Source organism: Nannospalax galili, unplaced genomic scaffold, assembly GCF_000622305.1.
Source record: "Nannospalax galili isolate Female #2095 unplaced genomic scaffold, S.galili_v1.0 scaffold841, whole genome shotgun sequence".
Taxonomy (NCBI): Eukaryota; Metazoa; Chordata; class Mammalia; order Rodentia; family Spalacidae; genus Nannospalax; species Nannospalax galili.
In genome coordinates, this window is record NW_008345000.1 from 1,537,111 (window position 1) to 1,554,838 (window position 17,728).

Genomic DNA, 17,728 nt, shown 5'->3' on the forward strand with positions numbered 1-17,728 from the left:
ATATATAAAGACTAACCAAAGAAAAGATTGGTCCCTTCGAAACTGTTTGCTTACAGTGCATCCCTTTTTCTCCAAGCACCCCGGAACTACTTCGTTTGGAATGTCCTCATTCAACCTCAGTAATGCCATCATGGGCAGTGGGATCCTGGGCTTGTCCTACGCCATGGCCAACACAGGGATCGTTCTTTTTATGTAAGTGAACATACATGTCTGCATTTGGTCAGTCCATGCATAGCCTGATAGATGCTCTTTGTGAACAAGAACTTGAGAAAGTACTAGTAAATTCCTCTTCCATTTAGATAAATCTGACACCTGATAAATAAGAAATCAGTATGTGCTCACTCAGCCACCTCTAACCAAATGGCAGATGTTTCTGTGCTCGAGTACCCAAAATGTTAGAGCAACCCCTCCAAGCCACAGAAATAATTCCACAAAGTATTTCATTGCTTGATAGATACTTAATCTAGCATTCAGTAATCAAAATATCCTTCTCAAAAGCAAATCTAACTTTTTAATTTATTTGTTATTATTAATTATTGTTTTTCTGAGATAGGGTCTGGCCTCAGTCTCACAAAGATTTGTCTGCCTCAGCCTCCCAAATGCTGGGACTAAAGACCTGGGCAGCCATGTCCAGCTGCCATTTTCTTTTTTTTTAAAAAAATATGTCTTCATTTTTATGTACATGAGTGTTTTGCCTGAATGTATGTAGGTGCACCTATGTCATGCAGTACCCATGGAGACCATAAGAGGGTGTCAGATCCCCTAGAATTGGAGTTCCAGATGGCTGTTAGCCACTATGTGGATGCTGGAAACTGAGCCCACATCCTCTGCAAGATCAGCCAGTGCTCTTCACTGCTGAGCCATCTCTCTGGTTCCCAAATTTAGTTTTTAAATGTTCTTAGGAATAATAACTCATCTGAGAGCCCGGCATGCCCCAGTCCTATTCCCCATGTCTCTGGACACCAGACACCTTAACACTGGCCTTCTCCTTGGCCAATAGGCCCTTGCATGTCGCTTCGGAGCCCTCTTTCCTTTCTTCATCTAGTTAATGCCTCACATCTCAGCTCAACCTCACCCTAGTGCTTTCCCTGACCTCCGCCGTGATGGGCAAATCTGTGATACACTGGCTTCACTTGTAGCATCCTTGTGTGATTATTTGATTTGTTTAGTTAATGTCTAGCTCCCTTGCGGACTATCCACTCTAGAGAACTGAGCTGAAGCCTCACCACATGCCTTTTTCTAAAGCCTAACACAGTGTCTCACACAGGGAATATTTGCCTAGTGACTGAAGCTCATTTCTAAACCTGTATGCTTTCACCAAACTTAGTCAAAGGCTGCTTGAGGATGGCAGTTTCTCAGAGCTGGCCAATAGGATGTCTGGATATGACCCAACCTGTGATGGACAACCACAGGTGTTTGCGTAGTCACATACAGCTTGGTATTTTCCAAGACATGGTTGTCAGTAGTGAAATTCTTCACAAGAATAAAGTTGCACATTAGACATCATGTGAGCACAGGTCCTGGTCCCAAATGCAAGGCTAGAGAGTTAACTGTCTAAGAATGCAACATTTACATTTTAAATATATGCTGTTTGTGTTCCAACGTCACATGTGATTAGGTAATCAGCTATTTGAGGGGCTATAAATATGTATCTTGTGTCAGTGCCTCCATTGAGCTATTTTATGTATAACTGTCTTTAACTGAATGGATTTTTTTGTGCTAACTTGACTTTTATAAGCCATGTTTGAAATCAATTAGCTGTTTATTATCTGAATCTTAGGCTAGTAATATATTTATATGGTTTTATAATAAACACAACCTCTGAGACAAAAAGACAGCTCATTCATTAATTATAGATGTAATTAAAATTAATTAAAAGATGATCACAGATCATTGTTGAACAGAAATGGAAAACACTTCTCCCATCCAGAGAGTCATAGATCACTTCATGGAGAACACTGCATTCCACTTCAAAAAAAAAAAAAGGCCTCATTTTAGGCCTATAAACATTTAGTAATTTAGTAGAGATTTATTTGGCCAGAGCAATTACACAACTAAATAGGATAGGACGTGTTTTGTGTGATTAAGTAACACAGAATAGATTCGCCTCTCTCCCTTATTTACAGCAAGTGGCGCGGTATTCCCATGGTTTTGTGTTTAGAATTCCTGCCAAAGCACGTTTAGAATATAGAAATGCTCATTACTCATTATTTTTCCATGGAACAAAATTAGGTAATTTGAATTACATAACTCTTTAAAAAACAGGCACATTCCTATGGAATATATGATTAGTCATTGATTGGACGGTTCTGGCAGACTTGTTTTCCGGAAAATAAGGCCGCAGATACCTAGAGTAGCTATGAAATGCGTAGTCCATGCTGCAAATGAAAGGCAGCATTGATTTCAAGGGGATTATCAGAGGATTTCAGAAACTTTGGGGAGATGTGTGGGTCCTCAAGTAAAACAAACACAGGGAAAGATTTCCTTCTTAAATTTCAGATTAGGTTAGTGCTGTCCCTTCCTTTCTGTGTAGATGACTCTAACCACATTCATTTTCATTTGTTTGAGACAATGGGACCCACAATGATCTTCCTGCTTCATCCTCCCAAGTGCTAGAATTATGGGTATGTGCCACCCGCCTGGCTTTATCCACACTCTATTTTTACACTCTAGTTCTTGGTTTTGGAGAAATGCTGATTAGTATAAACTACAGAAGCCGTTCACAGGAGGTCCTACAGAGGGTCTTGACATCAGAAGTGATTCCTTCTTAATAGAGTTGAGGGATTTTCCTGCCATCCACACTAACCCTCTTCAACTTTCTTCATTATATGGAATTGCTTAACCTTCCAATTAGCAAAGTGCCTTTTTATATACAGGATCAGTACTTACAAAAGTCAGGTTTCTAAACCTAGGTTTAGTCAGCTTTTTAAATAATCTTTCAAGCTATATGTTGATGGACTATGATGTACATAGTCCAGTATGCGTAGTAAGTAGATGTATGTTCATGTTTATACTTTTAGCAATCCAGCTGTGAAACAGACTCCACAATTATGTAAGAGACTTCAGATAGGAGGTTTAGGCATATATAATATAGGAAGTTCTAGCTGTGTGGCGTTAAAGGATAAATCTGGCCAAATAAAAGGTTTCCCAGAATCCTCCAAATGCAGATACCTTTGCAGAGTCCATGATGGAAAAGGAAGGTATGATTGCTCACTGCAGTGTGGAGCGTCGAGATGGCTGACCTGTTGTAAAGCCCGTGGTGTTATTCTTTGTTCCTCTGCAGAATCCTTCTGCTTACCGTGGCGATATTGTCGCTGTACTCAGTTCACCTTTTACTAAAGACAGCCAAGGAAGGAGGTATGCTACCTTTACGACCGTGTCTTAAGCTAACAGGTGATCTTTGGCGTTTGATTCTGTCAGCCTGCGTAGCTTTACAAGCTGAGGAAGACTTCAGTCAGTTTTACGGTTCATTTTCTTCTTTCTGCAGCAATATGGTCTCTTAAGATTTTTAGTTAACTGGGTGAGTGACCGTATGAAAGAAAGAACGTGAACAGGTTCAGGGTCAAACCAAAGACAGTAAAGAAAGGTTTTTGGTGGATAACAGAAAAGAGCTGCTGTGGCTTGCTACACACAGCTCACATGAACGGTGCCCTGCCTGTTTGAGGAATATTTTAACACTCTGCTCATTGGTTTCTGAGGCCTCATCTTTTGGGGGTTATAATTTCTATATACTATTTTGTTACACGTTTGATATTCCAGGGTAGAATTATATACTAAACGTGCTATTGGCATTAAAACGATCCTCTGCCCAGGCAATTTTCTCTTCTTTTGTAGGGTCTTTAATTTATGAAAAATTAGGGGAAAAGGCATTTGGATGGCCTGGAAAAATTGGAGCCTTTGTTTCCATTACGATGCAGAACATTGGAGGTAAGGGCATGGAGCTGCCATGTGGCATGCTAGAACTTTCTTCAGAATGCTTGATAAAACAAACAAACCCCGTCAAACAAAAGCAAAACAAAGAAACAAATAACAAACACCTATTCCAGCAACAGACAAGCACTTTATAGAAAAACAGCTGCATTATAGTTTTTAAGTCTCACAGGTGAGGTGTGAATCACCTACCACGGCCTTATAGATTCATGCGCTTTACCTCTAGGCTACACCCAGAGCCCCCAGTTTCTGTTTATTTCTCCTTATGTTTTCACATTTAAGATAAAAGTCTTGGGTAGATACTGCCAGGATTGCTGGAATCACTTTATTTTTTACTGGATTTGGACGGAAAACATCTAAGCCCACCAAAGTGGCCGCCATACATTTGGTTCAGATTTTCAGCCTTATCTAGATTTAAAGTATCAAGCATTTCATAAGATCCCCTATAGTTGGCCCAGTTTACTTGTTTTGACAACTGAACTAAGCAGACCTCAGTATGCTTAGTCCTGTACTCGCCAAGTTGAATGATGGTGCCCTGCTTGTTCTAAGTATCTATACAGCCCCAGCTAGACTTCCAGATGTGAAATAAACTAACAGTGGGCTCTGTATCAAGCCAAACACAAGATGTATGCTTTAAGGGAGATGAAATTTCATAGCACCACCCCAAAAAATGCTCTGACTTTGGTTATTTTATGTGATTAGACATTTGGCATAAAAGAAACCAATTGTATTTCTTAAATTAGCAACTCCACATTTAGAACACTTAATTTCTCAATGCCCTAAAAAATTAACATTCACCACAGATGTTTTAGCATTAGCAGAATGATGTTGACACTACCCAAACAGGTCAGTACCACCTTGAATTTTCAAAGACCAAACACATTAGCAGTGGTCACATCACTGAGAGTCAGCAGTTAATAGCTCTAAAATGAATGGTGCCTCACTGAGCCACTTCGTCAGAAATAGCTGCTGTTTCTGCTCTGTAAGATTCTGCTGTAGCTGAGGTCTCTGTAAAGATTAACTAAATGATGTGTGCCGAAGACGCAGCAGGTCTCGTAGAAATCATTTCACTTGGACAATAGGAAGGAACACTTGCTCAGAAGTCAGGGCCCCTGTGTTTTCCTTGCTATCTGCTCTCTTTAAGCAGTGTGGTCTTGGACGTGTCACTGAGTTCTCAAAATCTTTATATCCTGAGCTACAGAGGAGGGTGACACCACATACCTGTCATCTCAAGGACTTTTCAGATGATCAAATGAAGTAATACACAGAATTAGGCAATGCCAGAAATGGCCAGCACTGTCATCAGTTCCAGTGGAAGTTAAAGAAATCGTTTTATTAAACTATTAACAATGCAGTTAGCAATGCAGTGTACAACTTGGCTATCTGCTTTAAACGCCTCTTAGCAAAAATTCACCAGTAAGGTACAGCACACACTTAAAGCTGCCATGTAAAGTTGGTCTTTCATTGATATCGGTGCTGATGGTACAGGAGGGCAGAGCCCGGTTCCCATGCATGCTAGGCAAGCATTTACCCCTGAGCTACATCTTCAGCCCCGCCAGTTTTCTTTTTACTTGAGCCCTTTAGTCACATGTCAAATAACAAGTCAGTATCAGACTGTACTGAACGTTAGACTCAGGACAGGAGTGGTACACAAATCCCTCCAACTGGAGGCAAAGCTACAACACTTTGCATATACTCCTTTTTCTGGGGGTATAGATTTTATGATTGTAAAATCATAACAGTATTTGGTCAGTCATATTTCACTCACCAAAATACTCATGAAGTTTTGCCCTTTTGTGTAATTTCTTACATGACCAGTGGGATACTAGAATGAAAGGAAACAGTCAAACCCTTAAATAGACCAAATGGAGGAGAGGGTGTCATCTTCTCCACTCCTTTATCCATCTAGAAGGCTTTCACAATCACTGGTCTGAGATTCTATGTGCTGCTCAGGAAGACCACAGAGGACCAGACAGGTGTCACCTGGCCTCCAGTTCTGCTCTAGTTCAGGCTGGCCTTTGGTTTCCAGACCCTCACCCACAGACACACCCAATGCAGGTCATGGTGGTTTCTAACTAATGAGAGTGAAACCCTACAACCTGCAGCCTCTCTGGACATCTCAAGCCAGAGTCAACGCGGAATCAACATCAATACTATTAGCAACAGTCCCCGTGGAAGAGCTAGAAGGGCAAACGTCTGTTTTTGAAAGGAATTTGGTAGCCTTGCAGAGTGCATGGTAGCTTCTCCTTCTGTTTAGGGGGATTAGAGGCTCATCTTCCCAAGAAGAGTGAACGCTCCAAACCCCAGGACTTCTAGCAACTTGTGTGGGACCTCAGCGTACATACACACTAAGCTGTCCTTCCTTCTATTTCAGCCATGTCAAGCTACCTCTTTATCATTAAATACGAGCTACCTGAAGTAATCAGAGCATTCATGGGACTTGAAGAAAATACTGGGTATGTCTTCTGTTTCCTCTGTGATGTCAAGTAACTCCCTCTGCTTGACCTTTTCTCATCTCTCCTCCCTTTGTCTTCTAGGGAGTGGTACCTCAACGGCAACTACCTCGTTGTGTTTGTGTCTGTGGCCATTATCCTTCCACTTTCCCTTCTTAAAAATTTAGGTATTAAATTCCCTGTCTACTGACTGAAAGTGTGTTTATTTTTATTTCGTATTCTAATAGGTCAGCTGTTTTTAGATGCTATATTCACCTTCCAAAATATTTCTGCTAACTCCTAGGTTACCTTGGTTATACCAGTGGATTTTCTCTTACATGCATGGTGTTTTTTGTCAGTGTGGTAAGTGCTTTGTTGACATGACCCTTGTAGCTTGGTGAGCATGACATGCTTTTTCAGTGCCTGAACTAGTGTCCTCATTTTTGCTCAGTCTCTTCACTAGCATGAAATAGTTCTTGCATCACAAGCAGTTTTATTGTATTCTAATTTGGAATGAGAAAATACTAGTCATGAGTTTAAAAATACTTGAGCTAGAATGTTGAGGTCATTGCTAATGGTGTGTTCTAGGCTCTCTGGGCCAATATTTCGACAAAGGGGAAGGACCGTCATCCAGTACTTAGGAAGGTGTCTAGACAGACATGAGCAAACTGGAGCCACATCTTCATACTCTGGCTGTTCTGTCTTCCACGCTCCACTCACTAAGCTAGGGCGATCATGTGGAATTAAAGAAGGCGCCGATCCCCGACCAAAACGGCAGAAATTCCTTGCAATATCATGGATGAAAAATTTGTAAAGCATTTCCCCCAAAGAGGAAAGAATTTTTGATGATTCACATCATGATTAATTTGAAACATAGCAAGAAAATTATCTTTGTCATAAAACAGCAAAAAAGGCTTGGGTTGGACTTATGTAAAAGATGGTACTGTTTACTCTGGAATATCACTACAAATCATAGTTCCAACTCTTTGCTTTGAGCAGAGGTGAGAGGGGCTCTCCACAGCCCAGTAATCTAAAGGAGTCCTTAGCTGACCCCTCACCCCCACCCCATGAACCACAGACTTTTCTTTTGTTGTGTGTTTTTTTTTTTCTCAAAGCTTAACTTTTTGTGCTGTTTACATTTTTAATAACTGGTCTAGGTGATTTACAAAAAATTTCAAATACCCTGCCCTCTGCCTGTACTGGACCACAATGTTGGAAATCTGACATTCAACGACACTCTTCCAATGCACGTGATAATGTTGCCCAACAACTCGGAGAGCACTGGTGTGAACTTCATGATGGACTATGCCCACCACAACCCTGCAGGGCTGGATGAGAACCAGGCTAAGGGCTCTCTTCACGGCAGTGGAGTGGAGTACGAAGCGCACAGTGATGACAAGTGTCAACCCAAATACTTTGTATTCAATTCCCGGGTAAGTGACAGACCAAGCTTCTAATGGGCCAAGTGCTGTGGCCTCTGAGTTTTATTTCATAGACTGAGGTGGTCTGGAATCACCACGTATGCCGGCCTGCTGAACACGTGGTACGGTCTTTGTTTTCCAGACGGCCTATGCGATCCCTATCCTAGCGTTTGCTTTCGTGTGCCACCCTGAGGTACTTCCCATCTACAGCGAACTGAAAGAGTAAGGCTGTCGTCATTTTAACATTCTAATCTGATTTGAAAATATGTTCATATATTCAAAGCTTTGTGAGGAAGCACAGCTGATGAGAGTCAACAGGGCAAGTCTGTCTTGAAACCATTCATGGGTATTGTGTTTTAGCCAAGACATGAGTCAGCCTACACGCTGGACTGTGCTTCCTTACCTGCCATCCATGCTAATGGCGCAAAGGAGGCTCCCACACAGGTGAAAGAGATGTGTGTACTGATTGGGGCAGGTGTGGATTTGAATATGTATTTTGGTGGGAAGTGATATTACCTGTATTAGAAATTACAATACTCCTGATAACCAAAACGTCCAGGGAAGCCTTGCTAAGTGACAGATGTCACTTGTGGTCAGTTTCTAACCCTTGCCTAAAAGACATCAATTACAGACGTGCCAGTAACTGGGCTTTGTGCTGTCATGTGTGTGCAATGGAGACACTGGCTGTAAAACCTACTTTCTTCCAATGGATGGCCTGTGAATTGTTCATAATCTTTTCCTTCGAGGTTGTTGGCATCTACTCTGAAATAAGGTGGACATAAACTGACTAACGACTTCCCTTTTTCCTTTTACTGAAGTATCCTATAATGGTTCTTAACTCTTTTAATCCACACGGTGGTGATCTCTTTCCCCATGAATTCCAGTTGGCCTCACAACATGCTTTGGATCACTTTCAGTTATTTTTGAGCCTTTGATTTGATTTGAGAATCACACAGAGAATGTCTACAGAAAGACCAAGGGTTGACCTTGGTGACGGCCATCTTTGATAATGGTTTCCAGACAAAGCTTCCTTAGGAGTCTGAACTCTTGGTGATAGGACTTTGCTGAGTCTACATGTTCTCTTCTTCAATGAACTCATCTCACTGTGAAATGGAAATGCTTTTACCACTGGGGCCAGTCTGACCCTTATGCTAATTACACTAATTATTCAGTCGATAAGTTTACTTAGTGCTATGAACTAGATCACTCCTCTTCTAGGAAGCTGGTTGTTTTTAATACTAAAGGAGTAGTGTTTAACAAAAATCTTTGTTCTCTGAGACGAATTTAAACAAGTTATAAGTTTAGGTACTAAAGTCTAGTTTTGTAGATTTTGTTATTTTTTAATTTTTAAGTTAGATTTAAGTGTTTTAAATGAGGCTCCATGTGCTTTTTCTTCCCAGTCGGTCCCGGAGGAAGATGCAGACGGTGTCCAATATCTCCATCACAGGGATGCTTGTCATGTACCTGCTCGCTGCCCTCTTTGGCTACCTGACCTTCTATGGTACGTCTCTCTGTACCAGTCATTCTCTTTGTGGTCAGACCAGTAATTCACCTGGATAGGTAAAGCTCCTTCCAACTCCTTCTGTGAGTGTGTGATCCGAAGATGGCACACTGTCGACTACTGTGCTCCTCCACGTTGCCACTTGTCCTAAGGGTTAGTTTGACCAGTACAGCCCTCTGTGAGCTCACATGTATTTTAATTTTTGAACTTGCTCAAACTGGGCTGAAGCGTTAAATGATACGCAGCTCGGTGGGTAAAATGCTTGTCATAGAACCCGCGTTTTGATTCCCAGCACCCACGTAAAAATCCAGGCATGGCGTACATGTCTGAAATCGCAGTGCTGGCCAGCTCATGTAGCTCTAGGTCAGAGACTCTGCCTCGGAAATAGGGTGGAGAGTGATTAAGGAAGACACCAACCATCAGCCTCTTACATACATACTTGTTTACCTACACACACACACACACACACACACACACAAAATATTTCCTCAAATGAAATTTCTTCCTTCAAGAATAGGTGCTATTTCTTTGTGTAGGTTCCTCGGTCCAGCTCAAGTTAGAAGTGAGGAGGAATCCCATTACCTATGGTAAAACTCTTCAGAGAAAAGTAATTGCCAAGCAAATGGGAGGAAATGATGAAGTCCTCAAGTTTGAACCCGTTTTTTCTTTACCAATCAGGTCAAGGCAGCTTACATGTCCCAGGTCGCAGTTCATCAGGGAGCCCAAGGTAGGAACTCAGGGCAGGAACCTGGAGGCAGGAGCTGGGGCACAGGCCATGGAGGAATGCTGCTTACTGGCTTGCTCCCTTGGCCCCTGTTCAGCCTGCTTTCTTATGCAGCACAGGCCCACCTGCCCAGGGGTGGCACCACCCACAGTGGGCTGGGCCCTCCCACATCACTCATCAAGAAGATGCCCCTCAGACATGGCCACAGGTGTGTCAAGTTGACACTAAAGCTATCCAGCACAATTGACCCCTTGTCAACTTGACAAACTATTAAACCATAAACTTTCCAATTTTTGTCCCCAAGATACGATGTTAACATTAATATCACACCATAAAACAGTACAACCTTAAAAACCCCACAGTCCTTAAAAAATCCAAACACTTTAAAGTCAATAGTCTCTTTTTAAAGTCTCAACTGTGGGTGGGCTTCTGTAAAATCCAAAACAAGTACTGCCTTATTTCAAAGGGAAGAATCAGGTATACCTAAGCAAAACCAAAGTCCAGCAAAATAGCTTGAGGCTGGACATGTGGGATTCACTCACGATCTTCTGGCTCCAAAGGGTACTGACAGCTCCACTGATCTGACTCTGCCGTCCACAGCACACTCAGCTCATCTCGCAGACTCAGGCCAGCTCCATGCCACACTTACTGCTGTCCTTGGTGGTCGTCCCATGGTCCTGGCATCTCCAAAAAGCTGGGGTCTCCACTGAAACTGAGGCTGCACCTTCACCAATAGCTTCTTCTTGCCTCTCTGGGTGCAAAGCCTCAGATTCTCTCCATGGCCCCTTCAGTCCTGGGGTCTTATCTGCAACTGAAGCTGCACTTTCACCTATGGCCTCTCAGAGTGCCAAGCCTCAGCTGCTCTCTGTGACCCCTTCATGCTTTCAACACAAGAACCATGCAGGAGTCTCTTACACATTACCAAGTCCCGCTTCCAGCTTGAAATAGAGGTGCAGGTCCCCTCTGTGTGCTGACCCTGAGGAAATACCTCCCAGAAGACTTCACCACAGTGATGCTGGATTTTTCAGCCCCAGCTAACCAGCATCAATTGTCCCAGGAAAGCAAAGGTTTTGCTTCAAGTTCTGGTCTCTTCTTAATCACAGCTGATTTTTCAGCCCCAGCCAACCAGAACCCACAGATTCTCAATCCAAAATCTTACACGAACAGCCCTGATAGTCTCTGCTTCCCTTTGAAGCTTCACAAGCCAGGCCTCCATCGTCTACAACTATTTCAACATAACTGTTCCAGGCTCCAGAGCAACAAACTCTGAGCACGCAATGGCTTTTCCAGCCCAAAGTTCCAAATGCTTCCACAATCTTCCCCAGAACACCAAGGTCAGGTCTGTCACAGCAATATCCCACTCTCTGGTACCAATTTCTGTTTTAGTTTGTTTCTTCATTACTGCGACAAAACACTCTGACCAATACCAACTTGGGGAGGAAAGGGTTTATTCTGCTTACATCTCCCCGGTCACAGTTCATCCAGGAGCCCAAGGTAGGAACTCAGGGCAGGAACCTGGAGGCAGGAGCTGGAGCACAGGCCATGGAGGAATGCTGCTTACTGGCTTGCTCCCCTGGCCCCTGCTCAGCCTGCTTTATTATGCAGCACAGGCCCACCTGCCCATGGGTGGCACCACCCACAAGTGGGCCGGGCCCTCCTACATCACTCATCAAGAAGATGCCTCTCAGACATGGCCATAGGCCAGTCCAATAGAGGAAACTCCCCAACTGGGGCTCCCTCAACCCAGGTGTGTCAAGCTGATGCTAAAGCTATCCAGCACAAGTGGGAAAATCAAGCTGTGTATGATTCCACTTGTGTCTGGAATTCCGACTGTGTTTTTAAGGAGGGCATTGTATAAATCTTATGAAATCATTGGGAGACCCTGTGAAAATCACACTGATTCATCCTTGCATGTTATTCTAATGAGTTTCATAAAACAATTATTTGAACTCCAAGAGAGCTAAGGAGATGGGTCAGTGGGTAAAGTGCTTGCTGTGTAAGCATGAGGACCTAACTTTGGATCTCTGGCACCCAGGTAAAAGCTGGGCATGGCAGCATGTGTCTGTAACCCTAGCCTTGGAGGGGCAGAGAAGTAGATCCTGAGGTTTCTTGTTGGCCAGCCAGTCTAGGTGAAATGTCAAGGGCCATGTTCACTGAGAGACCCTGTCTGAAAAGATTAGGCCTTTCATTGAGAAAGACATTTTAACATCAACCTTGCACGTGCACATGTACACACATGGATCAACAACAAATACCAAGAGCTTGTGTTCCAGTGTCACGATGAAGTCATGGTTAAACTTGAAAATGATAGAGACCTTCAATCCTAGAGTTTCCGCACTGGATATAAAGAAGCCACACTGGGGTGGCTGGACCAATGGGGGCAGAGGATTATGGTGGTGTGGGAGGGACAAGCTTGGACTTTTCATCAGCCTGCCACTGGAGCACCTCATCCTGGCTTGTGATGCTTCTTTATAGCAGAGATAGATTTATTATGATGCAGATAAGCTTGCAAAGCACTTTTCACCCTGTAACTTATAAGCTTCAGGATTCATAGCCAGTAGCTCAGATGGAAAGTAAGCACAGAGGTGTCAGAATCCCCAGGCCTGGGTCTCTTCCTCTGCCTTGGGTTCCCTCCATGAAATGTTTCTGCCCGGAACAGTGCTGACTGAGCACCCTTCCGTTTCTTGCTCTCACAGGAGAAGTTGAAGATGAGTTGCTTCATGCTTACAGCAAAGTATACACGTTTGACACCCCCCTCCTTATGGTTCGCCTGGCCGTCCTGGTGGCTGTGACATTGACTGTGCCCATTGTCCTGTTTCCAGTAAGTACATGGAAGTCTGATGAGAGAAATCCATTTAACTCATGAATTAGTGCAATATTCTGACTTGATATGGACTTAAGTATGTATGTTTGTAATTGCAGTGCCTAAGCCGATTATTATTTCCCTATAACATTTTGGAGCCACTTAAAATGGATCATTTAATATGTAAATACAGCAAGTAGTTTTAGGTGCTGTTTTTTAAATTATGAGAAAAAAAACATGTTTTTATTTTTAAATTCAAATTTAACAAACCGAGCTTGAGCTGTGATCTCGTGGATTAATGAAAATGAGAGCACTTCATATAACTTTAGAAATGTGAAAGCCGAGCCACTGAAATATTAGAACCAGACTGTGTTTTCACCAAAGTTGGAAGGTCTCTCATTTTGTTCTCTAATTTGCTGTGCCATGGGAACATCTAAAGGCCAGCTTACGGAATCTGACATCTTGACAGCTGATGGGAAACTCATGTGAAGTAAATTACATATCAGAACAGAGTTTCTTGAGAAATGGTTCTATGACGCACCACATGTATCTTCTACCACTGCCGCCACCAAAACTGATGTGTGCCTTCTGGCAACTCCGACTGGAATCTCCGATCCTGGGCCCTAGTCAAGGTGTTGGTTTGTCCTGGGTTCACAGCTCGGGGCTGGCAGTGAGGATTCGGGCTATGTGAGGTAAAACACCACCTATGGGCAAACACAGGTCTTCACCTGCTTGCCAACTCTGTCCTTTTGGTGGACACTCAATTTTCTCATTTATTTTATGGGTATAAAAATAAGCAACACAGTAAGCAGCTCTGTTGTGTATAGAATGTTCTACACAGGACTCAGCAAAGAACTACTCAAATAATGACACTGTGGTCACTTGAAATGCAGCTTGTATGCTGAAGTGTATTTTGGCACATTCCTTTTCCATGAGCATATGAAATCAGATCCTTATAACTATAGTGGCTAATAATTTACTCTTAAATAATGCCTTACCTCAGTATATCTGAAAGTATTGGATGCCATACATACAGCTCTAGCCTAAAATTTGCTACATCTCAAGCATGACGCAGAAGGTGTTCTCTAAGATAAAATTTCCCAGAGACAGTTTCTCTGTGTAAAGCATATTCTAGAGTTCTTTCTGTGGGTCAAGAAATCAATGGCTAAATTTTGGTACTACAGAGACACTCACGTCATTGTTAAATAATTTCACGTAAGAAATATGTTATGTGTTTTTACTTTGCTTTACTGACGATCAGAATGGGAAGCAAAAACCGGCCTTGATAAATACATCACCATAACACTGAAAATCCTAATCTCCCCTTAGAAATTCTGCCCGTGTGAGGCACCCTGTCAGCGGCTGTAGTGGATATCATTACAGTCAAAATCGGCCATGAGAACCAGCGTTCAAGAAAATAGCCCGTGTCTATCCTTTGTTGTGTATTTTAACAGAACATCAGCACCTGTGAACAGGCTGAGCATAACACAGGCTTCATCAGCAGTTACAGGGAGATGATCTGCTTGTGTCCCCTCCCCACTGGCCTAGCAGAGGTCACAGGCAGGCACAGCACTGGCACAGAGCACGGGCTAGCAGTGCTGGCTGTGAAATGGTCTCTAAGTGAATCTTGCCTTTCTTGAAATGAATGAACCGCTTTTCCTTGTTTATTCATGTGTCATGAATCCATCTGTGTGAGGATCTGGGCACATAAATCAACTACTCATGAATGTGATGGTGGCAGATAAGTGGCACGTTCTTCAAGCCAAGTTCAGGCACGTTTGTACCAAAGCGGTCGTTGTTGCTAGTGGTGTTTTTGCTTGTTTCTTATAATTTAGGGCCAAGATTTCAGTGTGTCACATGTCACATCCTAGCTCTCCTGAACAGCTTTCTTTGCATTCAGAAACTCTTGACCACTAAGAAGTTTCTTTACCTGCTTGATGGCCTCACATATAAGTAATAAAGCAAAGCAATCTGGGTTAAAATCTGTTTTAGCTATTTTACATTCTCTTTCTTTCAACAAGTGATAACTATGCTTTCTTTTTTCCTTTTTTCAATGAATATACTTGTTTATTATACTATAAGACACCATTAGGGCAGAAATAAATACTTAATATTAAAATTTTATATTTATGATTTACATTAAATTCTATGGCAACTCTGCTCTTTCTTTGATAATAGGATGTTTTCTTGCTTTTCTTTTATTCTGTGTATTAGCCTCCTTTTCTCCAGTTAGACTAGTTTTTCTTTCTTGGCAAAAATACATGGTAGCTGTCTATGATGCCTGTTAGACAAATACAGCAATGAAGTGAATTAAAGCACCTAGCATTCACTGTCTTGGGTGTGGGGTGGGCTCGAACTATGGGACACATCTCTTCCAGAGGTTCACCTGGACAGTGATGTCTGAAATTGCACTTTCCTTTACATAGTCAGGTTCCCATGTCACCATGAAGGACAGAAAACTAAATCATCTTTATGGTTTATCATGTATGCACAGCCTCCAATTCTACAGGCTATGCTTTCAAAAGGCTCACATCTCAGTTGTCTAGCTCGTTCTAGTTCATCTTTTCATACAACAACTGTCCCTTGTGCTGATGCTGTCTCCAGGTCTCCTGTTCTGAAGAGCACATAGCCGCGGGCATAGAAAAATGGCAGACATTGCCAGGCTCTGCCAGAGAGCAGGTATTCCCAGATGCCTCTCCCTAAGCAGCCCTGCAATGTGCAGGAGAACATTTATCCAGTGCGAGTTTTTGTTTATTTAGAGTGCAGAGTCAAGGCTGTCACTTTGCCTCAGCCTTGGCATCTCTGATCTCCATGTTGGGTCCCCACATCAGCACACTGAATCTCCTAACAGACTTGTGCTCAGGACAGTCTCTGGAAACATCTCCTGTTCTCTCCAGAGCTGCATGGAAATTTTCTGAAATCATCCTGGCTGGTACCGGGGACCCCTGCCCAGGGCATCTAACCCACATTTGCAAATGCTTATCAGCTTGTATCAGTAGATTAAAGGGCACATGGGTAAGAGGCAGGGCACTCAGGCTTTGTGGGCAGAAAGTTGTCCTGACCTGGGTGAATAGGACCGCCCAGGCCTTCTGGACCTGCTTTCTCTCAAGGCGTCGTCGTAACGCAGTGACTGGGTCTCCTTCTGGCTTCTTCAAGGCCAGCGCCTCCTCCTTTGCCCTGTTGCCCTCTTCTGGAAGGTACTGACATTCCTTAGTCCTGTTTGGGATTATCTTAAATTTACCCACCAGGAGAACAAAGCTTTCACCCTCCCCTCCAACCAGTCTACCTATTATTCCTGTTGACTGTTCTGTTCCCTTGTATCACTAGGCCAAATCTTAATCTTTCTGGAATCCACGAGACCTTAGGGAACCATTTCTTCCCAGAGGCCCTGGACACAGGATTGCTCCCAACTCAGTGTATTGAACGGACTGCATCACTTTAACAAAGAGCTAAAAAACACATAAGCATTGTCATCTGTCTGAAAAATGAATCTGCATCTGAGTTGCTGTTCTATAAGTTTGCCACTGTCAGGCACGTCCTTAGCATTACACATCATAGAAACCGTACTGTAAGCCTCAATAGATGTCTCTGGACAAGACCAAGTGAGCGTTAATCTAGTCATGACATAGAGTGCAGGCTGCTGGGCAAAGAGCATCAACATTTGCCAGGATGTTTTTCAAAACAAGTCTCAGTCTTTTCACTAATCCAATTTTTAAAATTCTTCACAAAGTCACTCTTAAAACATTTGCAAGACTATGCGGTTTGCCATTCTAGGAATGAAATTCCCTTTTCGAGCTACACAGATGGCTCCAATTTTTCGCGGCGTGGAATGAAAGGAACGCTACTAGAGGACCAGTGAGCAATTTAGCTAGCATTTTTGGTTGCGCATATGCATTTCAAAATGGATTTCACATTAACTGTCATTGCGATATGTTCCTGTCTCTGCACCATGACCAAGTTTCAGAACTAAAATTTTAAAATGAAAATCAACCCCAATTATTTCTGAAACTCAAAGCCTTAACTGAAGTGCTTACTTACTAAAAGGCTAATAGAGTAATTCCACTAAGGAAAAGAAAAAAAAAAAGTGTTCCTTTAACAGATTCCAAAGATAAATGTGTTTCCAACTGTGTTAGGCGCATGCTCTCTGTCCCTCCACTCACAGGGACCTCTTTATCCAGTCACACCACAGTAACTTGAGCGCCCTGCAAGTAGAGCCTCCCTTGACCCTTTACCTACTTATTTCAGCTGCTAAAATAGAGCTGGAATATGTCAAGGACCCGGACGGGAGGGAAAAGATTCCTGTTGTCAATTTAATTGAACATTTACTGAGTGCCTGCTCTGTGCAAGTCCCTAAGCGAGGAACCAGGAACGCTGAGGGATCCTGAGACTCTGAAGTCCAATTCTTTTGCCTTTTATGGACCTGTAATCATTTAATAGGGGCAGAGAAAGGAGTAAACCCAAAAAGTACCACATTTTTTAATATGCCAGGACAAAATGTTAAGTAAAATAAAAAATTAAGAAAAATCCAGGATTACAAAAATGGCTTTCACAATCTGTGTGAATCAGCTCAGTGCTTACCCTCGGTACTTAAGCCAGTCTGATGGGAACAGGACACGCTCCGCTAACAAGGGTTTACTGCCTCTAAATTGTATATAGCTATTATTTTAGTTATTTTGCCCAAGATCACTTTTAGCAAAAAAAATTCTAAAAGCGCACAAAAGTGAGCACGTGGTACCCTACCAAGGAAAAATGTTGCTCTGTCTCAGACATTAAAAATCGGCATGATATTTGCACGGCAACAGGAATGGGCTTGAGTCCACTGAACTGCACAAACTTAAAAACTATTAAGGTAGTGAAATCTGTTGTGTGTGTTTTAACACAGTTCAAAAAAAAAAAAAAAAAAAAAAAAAAAAAAAA

General features: G+C 42.5%; 1 protein-coding gene across 10 annotated transcripts in view; it reads left to right on the plus strand.

The window, feature by feature from the left end:
• Slc38a4 (solute carrier family 38 member 4) overlaps nucleotides 1-17,728 on the plus strand; it is a 69,485-nt gene that overhangs the window by 46,051 nt on the left and 5,706 nt on the right. For all 10 annotated transcript variants that reach the window (XM_029567429.1, XM_029567435.1, XM_029567431.1 and 7 more), the window contains 10 exons: nucleotides 77-192; nucleotides 3,284-3,357; nucleotides 3,835-3,927; nucleotides 6,305-6,386; nucleotides 6,468-6,550; nucleotides 6,667-6,725; nucleotides 7,520-7,795; nucleotides 7,926-8,005; nucleotides 9,184-9,284; nucleotides 12,705-12,829. In XM_029567429.1, coding sequence (XP_029423289.1) covers nucleotides 77-192; nucleotides 3,284-3,357; nucleotides 3,835-3,927; nucleotides 6,305-6,386; nucleotides 6,468-6,550; nucleotides 6,667-6,725; nucleotides 7,520-7,795; nucleotides 7,926-8,005; nucleotides 9,184-9,284; nucleotides 12,705-12,829 — 1,089 coding nt within the window. The remainder of the gene's footprint in view (nucleotides 1-76; nucleotides 193-3,283; nucleotides 3,358-3,834; nucleotides 3,928-6,304; nucleotides 6,387-6,467; nucleotides 6,551-6,666; nucleotides 6,726-7,519; nucleotides 7,796-7,925; nucleotides 8,006-9,183; nucleotides 9,285-12,704; nucleotides 12,830-17,728) is intronic.